The 12032-nt window shown below is 52.5% G+C and overlaps 1 protein-coding gene across 3 annotated transcripts in view; it reads right to left on the reverse strand.

Annotated features, from left to right (window-relative positions):
• The window catches only part of SLC8A3 (solute carrier family 8 member A3), a 119614-nt gene that overhangs the window by 17438 nt on the left and 90144 nt on the right, over window positions 1–12032 (reverse strand). For 2 of the 3 annotated variants that reach the window (XM_030000102.2, XM_030000093.2), the window contains exon 3: window positions 5343–5446. In XM_030000102.2, coding sequence (XP_029855962.1) covers window positions 5343–5446 — 104 coding nt within the window. Of the gene's footprint in view, window positions 1–5342; window positions 5447–6749; window positions 6857–12032 lie in introns of all 3 variants that reach the window. The other variant, XM_030000082.2, reaches the window with a different exon arrangement.

A 12032-nucleotide genomic window follows, 5' to 3' on the forward strand; every position in this document is an offset into this window, starting at 1 on the left:
AGGGGTGCTGACACTTGATTAAAAGGAGATGTGTTACGAGATTTGTCCACACCAGTTGACTCTGTGCTGGGAGGGCTGAGAGGACTTCAGACGAAATCTTCCCAAGCCAGGTCATGTCAGCAAGCTGTTTAATAGTGCTCGCCAGCCATCTGTGCTCCCGTTTCCAGTGAAGTCGTATCTCGTGGGAGACATGCCTTCTGAAGCAAAATTTTGCATGAGGGATGTCGGACCCTTTTACAAAGCATAACCCTCAAGACTCAGCCTTCACACACCAGCCCTGAGGTTGAATCTTCCACTGTTGTGCCATGAGCTGAATTTTCATGAGCAGACTCCCAATTACCCTCATGAAACGCAATTTTCCAAATGCTATTTTCACCATTATCTGCAATCAAGTGAAATCTTCCGAAGTAGCCTCACTTGCCATTCGGGCTCCATCAACACTAAGGTTAACTACAATTTAAGCAGAAGACTGACTTTATCCAGGGAAAGCAAAGCAAGTTTTTCTCCTGTAATCCAGGACTGTGGAAAGTGTGAAAGCTGATGTGTGAAGAAAACATTCCTCCAAAATCCTGCTGGGCTGACAGCAGCAAAATCCTCATTTGAGTTTTGAGCTGACATGATACCAGAGCTGCCATGAGAGCAAGAGTCAAACCAACAGACAGCATCTTGTCATAAAGGAAAAGACTCGTTTCACTGTAGGAACACTTTAAAAAGGTGCTGAAAAAAGGATGGCCAGAAGGATGGCTCAGGGTGCTGGGAGGTTTCAAAGCCCTACAGCGCTCAGTAGACAGGGATTCAGTTTACGTGACCACACATACGGAGGAAAGGCGAGACAAGAAGGATTCAGATTAATTTCTTAGAAATGAAGACGACAAAAAAATCAGGAAACCTGGGAAATGGCCAGGAGGATAGAGAAAAGCAACATTTACCACCTTTGCCAGGCAAAGAATGGGAGTCTCTCTTTGATTCCTTTTTACTCATTCACTTCGATATAACAAGCTTGCGGCAAGCGCCATCTTTGCCAGTGCTCTTTGCATCTGATATGCCACTACTGAGTCAGTATCAGTCTTCATCACAGACCAGGCTGGCAAGACACCCATCTCAGATCTATTCTCATCTCTTTGAATTATTGGAGCACATCAACAAAAAGAGCTGCTAAAGTAAAACTACTTGATGTGATTTGTTTGGATGATCCGAAAGGCTTTGAAAAACTCCAGCTGCAGAAAGTAATTGGTGAAAAAGAATAAATGAGCTGCAAGACAAAGTTTGGTATTGTAGATGTAGCATTTATATAACAGGAGTAAGTGGCCAGCTCTCCTTATGGCAAGGGTTAACAACCGAGTGCCCCAAGGCTCAAAGCAGCATGGCACTGATATAATTGGGGGTGAACAGTGAGGAGCAGCATCCGCAGATAATGCAAAATGTTTCAGTCAAAAGGCTGTATCAGTGGCTGTTATGCATTGTGCAAGCCCTGAGCAACCTGAAGACAGGAATTCGTGTTCGGACCACCACAGGTACCTCTCTGAGTAGAGATGTTTTCTCCTCCGGTAAGGTGCTAGCAGGTGCAAACAGCAAGAGCAATAGGATGACTTTCCTGCTGAGCTCTGGCCCTCGCAGAGACCCTCCTGGAGATACACCTCTCTGCCCCACAGCTCTGATCAGGGCCAAGGAGACGTCCCCTTGACTGGAGGTGACTGCTTTGTATCAGCACGAGTAAGGGACAGCACAGCTAGTAATGCAAATCAGCTGTAGGGTAGCAAACCCTGCTCCTGCCTGCTATCCTCCTCCACTGCGTGTCTATCAGAAACCACTGCCACCGCAGCCAGCAGCAGTGCGGCTACTCTCAGGGGCAGCACGCTGGATCTGAATAGCACGGGGCTCCGGACCAAGCTCTGCATCCCAAAATAAACCGCCCAAACTCTGCCCCAGGCTGGTTTGAGAAGCACACATCTACTCGTCCCTGCCATCAGCTCCGCTTTCCCTTCAGGGCACCACGTTTCATCACGGATTTCATCACTGCTACCTAGCTTGTATCCTTAAGGTAAGCTAGCAGCTACCCTCTGCATGGAGAGGTCCTGGGGCGACTGCCTCATTCGAAGGCACGAAGCTACGGTAGTGCAGGCACGACTGCGACGGACTGGCTGTCTCTGCGCAAACCGGATCGCAGATTACTTCCAAACACAACTGCCAGTCAGCTGAGGCGCCCAACGCTGCCCTGCTCCCAAGGGGGCCAGCAGAGATGTTTTGAAGACACTACAAAGAGCTGTCTGAGAACACCCGATACTCCTACAGCTCCCTAGGCACAGACTCAGTGTGACACAGCTAAGTGGGGAGTAACAACAAAACGAGGATACGCCATCAAGAAAACCACATCTTTTGCGGTGCTGGAAACAAACGCGTGGGTAGCCGAAACCCAGAGAGACTCTTCATCAAAAGCAACCCGGCCTGAACCTCCCAGGAGAGGCAGGAGCTGTGCTTTGCCCTCGCCGTGTGAGTCGCGTGGGGGCCCATTCATCACCGCAACAAAACCAAGTGAAGTCCCAGCTAGGCGGCTGTGGTTTGGGATTTCCCCCCCATCCGCAGGTGCGGGGCAATGGCAGCGCCTGCGCAGCGCTGCGGGGGCCCGTTTGCACCGAGGTGGCTGCGCTGACCTCGCAGCCCGCGGGGCTGTATTGGTCGTGCGTGCGCTTTGCAACAAATAAACCACCCGAACTTTGCCCCTGCAGCGGCGCGATGGTGGCAGGAACACGTGTGCCGGAGAGTCGGCGTGAGCGTCCCTCCCCGATGCTGTACGGCAGGCCGCACGCTTCCCAAGCGGAGCGAGCCGCTGTGCGTTCCCGGGCTGCCTCCTCTCCGGCAGGAGCCGGTGGCTCACGCGTGCGCCCCACGAAGCTGCTGGCGACAGCATCTGTTGTTGATCACTCCTGATGCTCTGCACGGGAAAGCCTCGCGGAGCTCCTCATTCTTCATCCCAGGCACAAGGTATGCTCGTCGGCGATGCCATGGCGTGCAGCGCTACGGAGCTGGGGATCTTTCCAGATGCCCTGGAATTAGTGTAGCGACTGTGCCACCTTGTGCCAGCAACATTTACAAATGCATTTTAATCTCCTGCCTCTTAGATTTTAAAACCAGGGTGCTCTGACTTTTCTCTAATGAGGCCAACCAGTTCCTCCTTGGCGTGGTCCTTTCCTTCCTCTGGGGATCTCTGGGTCCGTCTGAGGGTGCGCCCTCACCTCCGGCGAGGAAAGCGGCTGCCCTGCAGGCTCTGTGCTGCAGATCCTTTAGTCCAGCTCCCATCTCCTCTCCGACTGTTGCAAATCAGACAGTCCCACTGACTCCAACTGATGCTGGTGTAAATGAGACACACGCAATACAGCAAACTGGCATCGTAGTCCGAATAATAACGAGGATGTTTTACAACTGAACCACCTTAGGGGCTATTTGGATTTTTTTCAAATATGTGTTTTTATTCAGCCAGATGCAACATAGCCTATACAGGAAAAAGAAATGCAGGACTTCACAAAAACCAGCCCAATCCTGACTGTATCCTGAAGCTCACTGGTTTAGAAAAGGATGCGGGGCTCACAGAGAGCAGACAACTGAGCAGAAACTTCAGTGTGATGCTCCAAGCTGCCAAGTGCATAAGCAGGAGAGAGCCAGGGGCAGGTGATTTTCCTCCCGTACCTGCTGAGATGGAGGTGGGAGCCCCATGGACGGGAAGGGGCACATGCGGAGAGGGGACCCTGGGGTGATTCTAGGGCTGAAGACTTTGATCTAGGGCTGAACACTTTGCTGATACAGATTCAAAGGGCTTAATCTCCTTAAACTCCCAAGAAGAAATCTGAGTGTAATAGGGGTATAGTGAGCAGGCACCTACACAGAAGCTGTGGTATGCTATACAGTTCTTTCATCTGATGGAGAAAAGTAGGAAAATAACTAGTGTCTACAAGCTGAGGCCAGACAACTTCTGCCTAGAAGCTGTGCTCACATCTTTACCCTGGAGAGCAATTAACTGCTGGGACGTACCCCATAGGATATGGCAGGTTGGCCACTGCTTCCATTCAGGGGCAGTTGGACTTTGGTGAAACCCGAGGGCCTGTGCTCGACACACAGTGAAACCTAATGCCCCTCATTGCCTACAGGCTGCAGGAGGTGGTCTAACGGCATTAAACTATGAATCCTCTTTGGGTTTACATTTTACAAATCCACGGATGCTATATGACATTGTCATGCTAATGCAAGCTGTGTCTATCACAAACGGCCTGCAGAGCCGTGCATGGGGGCTTGGACTGGGCAGAGGGCAGCCGCTGGGCTGGCGAGATAAGAGACGGGAGAAGTTTCAGCAAGGGAAAGCTGTGCGATGCACAGGCAACTGCCAGGTGTTCCCATCACCTGCAGCAGCACACGGGAGCAGAAACAAGCCCATGGGCACACACGTCTGTCTCCACTCCGTATCAGACACGTAGGAGGTGGATTTGAATTCCTTTTTGTAAAGCGCTTCTGTTTAAATCTTGGCCCTCCCGGGCCGTCCCAAAGCTGCTGAAGCCAATGGCAAGACTCGCTCAGTGAGAAAGAGGTCAAATGCATCTAGAACATCGACAAAGATATAGGTAGGCAAGGCACAATAAGTCAGGGCTTATTCCCACTATACTCCTGCTCTCCTGGGAGATCCTGGGTCTCATTGCTGATGAAGTAGGACCTCAGCAGAGCTCCACACTCTCTGCACGACAGGCTGTGATTGCTTATGACACATTAAGGGGGTTTTCAGATGAAAGACGTGGAGAACCATTTTTTTAAAAAAAGCAAAACGAGATACCTCACACCTTCCCTCTTCTCCCAGGGGCTTTTCACCACACCTCATAGGGATCCAAGAGCACCAAGGCAATGCCACTGGCAGGCAACAACAGAGGGAAGGACGGGGGGGGGCATACAGGAGGAGCCGAAGGGGCAGCCATGCATTACGCCCTTCTCTTGCCTTTCACATTCCCCAAGGTCCTGGCAAAGGAGCAGGAGAGGGGAGAACAGCAAAGGTGTGCTCAGAACGAAAAACAGATCAAGACAAGGAAACCCATTCAAAATAACACAGCCTCTGAGGCTCAAGCATTGCATAAAAGGAGGATCAGAAGTAAGCTGGGCTCTAAAAGGCAGAGATGACACCAAAACAGGGTGAGAGCGAGAAATACAGGAGGGCAGAGAGTAAAAGTCGATCCATCTACAGGAGGAGGAGAAAAGGAGGGAGGGGAAGGAGGAGAAAGAGGGTTATATTTTCTGGATTTGGGGTTTGGAGACTCGATTCTGATTTTTTTCTTTTTTCATATTTTTTTTCATAAAGGATCTCACACCTGATATTCCTCGTTCCATCCATTTCGGTTCACCAAGGGCAATGAAGAAATTCTCCTGCCTTTCGTATTCCTCCTCATCTACTATCTTAACCCTTACGGTCTTCCTGTAGGGACAACAAGAGAGACAACCATGTACGGTGGGTCGGCTGGCCGGAGGCGAGGCGGCGGCGGCGGCAGCGGCGCGGGCTCCTGGCACGCAGCCCCTTCCCCGCCGGGGCGGCGCGCGTCGGCCTGCCTGTCGGACACGGGGCATCCGTCGCAGCAGCTCCTTGGGGAGCGGGAGGGTGTTAGGGGGAGAGGGGGCTGGCGAGGGGGTGAGGAGGGAGGGAAAGGGGGAGGAGGACCTTGCTGATGGTTAGTGGAAGGCGACTTCTGCAGCACATTTTTTTTCAGTGTCACATGGTAACGGAAAGGGTATCGGCTGCCTGGAAATCACCAGGGACCACCCTGGAGTACCCGCTGTGTTTTAGCTAGAAGAACAATTGCTTCTGCTACCCTCACAATCAATAATAAATCTGCAGGGACTCTGGGCTGCGAGCCTGAGGAGAAGAGAGATGTGTACTCACAGACACGTTCCCCAGTGGGGTGAGGTGGGTCTCTGCCAGCAGGCTACAGCTCTGTCAGCTGCAAAGGAGGCTGATAGTTCTAATTTCCATTTTTAAAATGGCACATCTTACTGCTTTTTCTCCTCAACAGCGTCTGCCTGTTCCCCGTGGCCTGTTCGCCAAGCGAGGATGCAGCTTTCCCCGGGAGCGGACAGCTTTGCTGGGACCTTGTGGGGGACACAATGGGACTAAAATGCCTCCGAGGTTCAAATTGAAATACCCCGGGTGCTGGAGCAGGGCTGGCCCCTTCTCCCTGCTGCCAGCTCACCTGGCTCCCTCCAGCATCCCTGCAATGCACACAGCTGCTGTGAGCCCTCAGGCAAACCGAAGCAGGGAGTAAGTTCTAGGAGCTGCTTCTCTGCCAGACCTCGATTCCTGTCTTTTTCTAACGCAGGTCTGATCGGGACGCCCCACGGGACAAGGGCCGGGCGATGATCTCCTGAGATGCTGGATGCGTTTCTAGCCAGCATCTTCCCGCTGACGCTACAAAATTTGTTTGGACCCCTCAGTGCGGATGGCAGAATGTCCCTCTCAAGCTGCTGCAGAAATACGGACGAGCGGGACCGCTCTCCGTCCTTCTCTCTCTGCCCCCCTCGCCGCTTTGCCTCTCCCCGGCCCCAGCATCGCTCCCCATGCCACCCCATGGGTACCATGTGACACGGTGTGTGCGCACAGCAGTGTTTAGGGCAGAGCGGTTGGAGACAGAGAGACATCAGAGGAAGAGGAGGAGAAGAGGAGGAAGGAGATGGAAGAGAAGAGGAAAGAAGAACGTTAACGTTAGTCTGCAGGGCCAGTACTACACCTTTCTGTAAACTCATATCCACCATGCGGGGGCTCATCAGCTCAATGAAGAAATTCTTGTTTTTTTCATACTCCTCATCATCAATTACCTTGATGTGAACTGTTTTGCTGCAGATGGAAAAATAATAAGGGTCATAAAGGGGAAAAAGGAACAGAGAAGCAAAAGTGGAGGAAGGAAGTTGTTGAATGGGTACATTAGAGAGTCAAAGTTTTCTCACCCACTGAACAAGCTCAACATGGCCCTTGAGAAAGGCCAAAGCCCCGCTCCTGCAAGTGACGCCGGTCAATCTTCTGTTTAACCCAAAGGCGTGACGGCAGGCCACGCTGTGCACAGCGAAGTTAGACAAAAAGAGCCCTGATCCCCCGGCGAACCGGTGAGGGGCTCAGGAGCCGCCAGTACAGCGGCTCACGGCTCAGCGTGCGGGCGATGAGGTCTGATGGCCAGCAGAGAAGCAGGCTTCCCTCACCCTGCTACCCACCACACACACACACGTGCAAAAGCAGATGCACAAGCACATACACACACACACACACACACACCCCCCACACACGCCGCAGGCACCGTGCTGCTGCCTTGCTGCTGGCGATACCCACCGGCCAGGCGGACACCCGCTGCCTGCATGGGCCCTGGGGAAACCCTGCAACCTGCAGCTCTGATAGGATTCACGTCCAAGGCAACCCTAGGTGATGTGGGTTCATCAGCCTGCTCTGAGAGGTGCAGGCTGCTGGAGCAGCCGGGCACTACCTCCTACGTCTCTCCTTAGGCAAACTTCTTACGAGTTCTCGGAGCATTTTGTAGGAAAAGAAGAGAAGGGTTCACTGTGCCGTGGTTTCTTTCACAACAAATACATGCTTTACGCAGAGGTCACCGTCCCTCGGCTTTCGCATGCAAACAGAACATGGGAAACGAGTTGAAGGCTCTGCCAACCCACCGCCTCCTTCCAGCCAGGGCTGCGCTGACTGTTGCAGGCTGAAAATGACCTCTGCGCTCCCCTCACTTTCCCGGTGGCTGCAAGGCTTCAGGCAGTCTCATCCCTCAGGAATTGGTGCTTTTATTCCAGGCTGATCTCACACCCTCTTAAACGCAACATCGTCTGCATGTGCGCTGATGAGCACATATAATTACATGCTCGTATAAACGCAACCGCTCTAAACGGGCATGTGCTTGCCATCTTAGGGGCTCCCGGACTTCCAGTCGGCCCCAACCCCAAGCTGGAACTGCATTTTTTAAATGAAAAGTCAGTTCCACATAAAAAGCATTTCCCTTACCCCAAAACAACTGCCCCCGAGAGCCACCAGGCCAGCTGCCCCTCCTGCCGGTGAATGACGCCCTGCTGCTACAACCTCCCCTTGCTCCGTGCCCATCCTCAACATCCAGATCAGCCCCTGGTGCATTTTGTCCACAACCAGTCTTGGCTGGGGATGGAAAGGAGGAGAAAAGCAGGACCGGCAATCACAGAGTCTGGAAAAATAGCCCCAAGCTTCAAATCCGTATGTGCCTCAGCCGGTAGCCCTTGGCATTAAATATACTCAGTATCTTTGATCCCACAGTGCTTCAGAGAATGAGCAGTCTAGCCGTGCACCCTGGGGATGCTGCGATCACCGTGCTGGGGATGCTGGCACTGCCAGCAGCCCCCTGAAAATCACCATTTCACAACAGAGAATAGGAGAGTTGATTAATGGTCATTGCTGTAGCTTTCATTCTTACTGATATCATTAATGACCACAAAATTATCCAGTCATCCTACAATTTGACCCTCAAGTCATAACTGCTCCTGCACTCCGACTGCGGAAATCCTGTTCCCTGTGCTGGCTCTTGTTTCGGTCTTGGTCCCAAATCCTGTCTTTCAAATGATGGCATATGGGATAGGAGGAAGAGTTTGGACAACCTCTGCTATATCCATCAGTGCAGGAATATGCAAGAAGAATCACCTCTAATTCTTCTCTCTAAGCTAAATCAGCTTTATTTTTGCCAGTGCTTGCTCTGCCCGTATCCTGCGTTAATGCCGGCAAGCCTCCTTTCCCTTCTCTAGACCCTTTCAATCTCCACTAATCCAGCCTGAAGGATGTAGGATTTTAAATGATACGTCTCTGGTGTAAATGTTGGTGCTCTGCTAAGACTTCATCATGATGATTTTGCTGCATTTTCATTGGAGAGGTTGACTGAACTCAGCTTTTGAACTAGATGTTGTCTGGACCCCTGATACTTTCCAAAGCTTGTTCAATTTGCTGAGTTAAAGCTACAGCTGGTTCATAGTGCTGATCTCTTCCTTGCTCATATACTACAAAACAGAAGGTGGGATTTTCAAAAGCAGCCAGTGCTTCCTGAACGTGGGTTGCTTTCTAAAATCCTATTCATATTACCATTGCTTATGTTTTTTCCATTCTAGGAACTCCAAATTACTTAGTATCGCTTGTCTGCAAAAATTTGGAAAAAACCCCACAGACCCTGTTTCCCGGGGGCCAGCTTAGGTATCACAACAAAGCTATTCTAAGGCTTTATACAATTAATATTATGCATGCACACCATTTCATTTTGCTTTCGTACAGCAACTTCCTTCCCTTTCCCTTTCCTTCCCTTTTCCTTCTTTCTCTCTTTTTTCTTTTTTCTTTCTTTCTTTCCCTCCCTCCCTTTCTCTTTCTTCCTTTCTTGTGGCTTTCCCGTCTCCATGAGTGGTGTATGGGCGTAGCAGAGCAGAAGAGAAATGCTCATTTAATGAGGATGCCTGCCCGGCAGATGATCTCCCTGAGCGTGTGCTGTGTGTATGGAAAGCCTCATTTCAGGCAAGCCCCTCATCTGCACGATGAATACTCAAAGCTGTGGACTGAAGGAATAATGGCTCACTGCGTGCACGTTTTGTTAAGTGCAGAGAACTCTATACAGCCTGCTAAGTAGTCCCACAGCGGTGAGATTTCCTTAGAGTTGTCTTTTTTTAATGTTTTAAAAAAAAAAAAAAAAGTCAAGAAAGAGAAAGAAATCGTGGTGGTGATCCATAGAGGGCTGCACGGTAAAGTGCTGGCTTTGCAAAAGCAAGTCCCCTTGGTTCAGGAAACCGAGAGAGCAAACCCTCTGGACTGCTGGACCAGCTCAGCTCTGCTGCAAGCTGGACCACTACCACACACACAAACCTCAGGTGGCTTTTCAAAAAAGGGTGTCTGAACTTGGTGACCAATCTAGTAAATTCCTGGTTTCCTCCTTCACTACGAGCCATAGGGAGAAAAGGACCTTTTACCCAGCCCTGAAACAACAGGCGAGGGGCAGAACTTCCACAGACCAAAGCCGTGGGCGCCCTGCAGGGATGCCGGCAGGGCCTTGCACCCCTCGCCCCACCTGACCGAATCCCAAAAGAGGAGGAGGTGCCCGACCTCCCCAGCTTTGCCGAGAGGCGGGGAGCGCTCCGCAGGTCCGCCGCTCCGTGAAGGCTTTGGGGACCCCGCGCAGGACCCCAGAGGCGTGGGCTGGGTGGCGGGGGGACCCCGGCAGCACCCGCGGCCGGGCGGCGCGGCGTGGAGGGCCCCAGCCAAACCGCAGCCGCTGCCCGCTCTTGCTCCAGAGCCGGCGCGTCGCCAGACCTCCCCGCGCGAGGAGAAAAGGAGCACGGCAGAAGTTTGCGGGCACCGCGCAGCGAGGGCTCGCAGACCCGGTGCCGCGTAGCGGGGAGCGGTTAACCTTTCGCTGGGGTTTTGCGGCAGGGGGAAGAGCAGCATATCCCCGCTCCCGGGTCGCTCTGCGGCCTGCAAGGCCGAGGGCGCGGGGCTGGGCTCGCTCCCTCGAGGGGAAGCGCCCGTCTCTCTGCCGGCTGGCTGCCCCGGTGACTCCCGCGACGGCAGGGTCAGTGCGGACGGAGCGGGGTTGCCCATCTGGCCACCCCGTCCCGGCCTGCCGCGGCGGGAGGGGGCTGCCCGGCAGCTTCCCTAGCCACCGCGAGCGTCTTGCTCCTCTTCCAGGGCTACGAAAGCAACCGTAACTACAGCCGCGTCCTGAGCTGTCACAAATAGTCTGGAGGCCAAAACGCGGATCGCTCCCACGCAATCTCATCTCTCACCTGCAGCCACACTGAGAGCTACCTCCTCGGAAGGCACGGAGAGCAGAGGGGATGGATGGGGAGAAGGGCTGGAGCGTAACACCGCCCCGGGAAGGCGTCGCGTTAATGCGAGAGATGTGACAGGAGGACACCGAGAGGCTGAGAGCGTGCGGGAGCAGGAGGCTTGGGAACATTTTGCTGCAAGAACATCCTGACAGCTTCTCGAAATTAACGGAGGTAGCGGCAGGCACGAGAGGGGCTGTCAGCACAGCAGCCCTGACGGGCACGCTGAACACGATGGGAAGCAAGGGCTCTGAAGACCACCTTGCTCAGCCGAGCAGCTTTCATTCCCCAGCCTCTGGTTGCTCTGCACGGGGAAAGGAGGACGCTTTCCAGCCTTCCCCTTTCTCTCTGACAGCTTGACCGTGGCCAAGACATACCTCAGACGGCTCGAAAGCGGAGAACAACAGAGGCCATCCAAAAGCCTCTCCTGGCAGCAAGGAGCCACTCTGCAAACCACAAAGCCCCACTGCCGGCACCAAGCCACGGCATAGCCCAATCTCAATCCCCGCATGGGTACGTTGGTGGGAAGAGCTCTTTAATTCAGGCCTCGGTGGTGTTTTCAGCAGACTGAGCAATGCTTTCGGTTTGGGCCGTGACACAGCAGGGCAAGCCGAGAGCCAGCGTTCCTGGGGAACACCTGGCCATACAGAAGTCAGGATAGCTGCTTGCTTGCTCCTTTTTCTCTGGGGTCATTGCAAGCTGCCACCAACAGCCCTCAGATGGTGGCAGTCCGGGCTCTCCTTTCAACATGCAGTTAGAAACAATCACTGGTTTTAAAAGTTGGGGATGGGAAAGCTCCTCTGGGGAGCAACATTAAGTATGAGGTTTCCCTGAGTAAGCAACAGAAGATGAAATGAATAGACATCGATCTTCTCCTAAAGGACTTTGTGCACATGATGTTGCTAAATTCCCCATCTGGGAAGTACAGAGGATAATCTATAAAATCATTTTATTTGACAACATGTCCACTTGCAACACATAAGGCAACAACTGGATGGTTATTTGATTAATGTGCTAGAAAATATTGAGTATCTCTCTGTGTGGAGACTCTCATTTGCAGGAATTATTGCTGAGGAGGTTAAGAGGATGTGTCTGTGTGACTTTGGAATGTGAAATAAGGCTCAGCTCTAAAAACAGCGTAAGTCAGGAGATGTCACATAGTGTATACCATTGAAACAGGCAGGGCTGTTGCAAGG

Source organism: Aquila chrysaetos, chromosome 2, assembly GCF_900496995.4.
Source record: "Aquila chrysaetos chrysaetos chromosome 2, bAquChr1.4, whole genome shotgun sequence".
In the NCBI taxonomy this organism is placed as follows: domain Eukaryota; kingdom Metazoa; phylum Chordata; class Aves; order Accipitriformes; family Accipitridae; genus Aquila; species Aquila chrysaetos.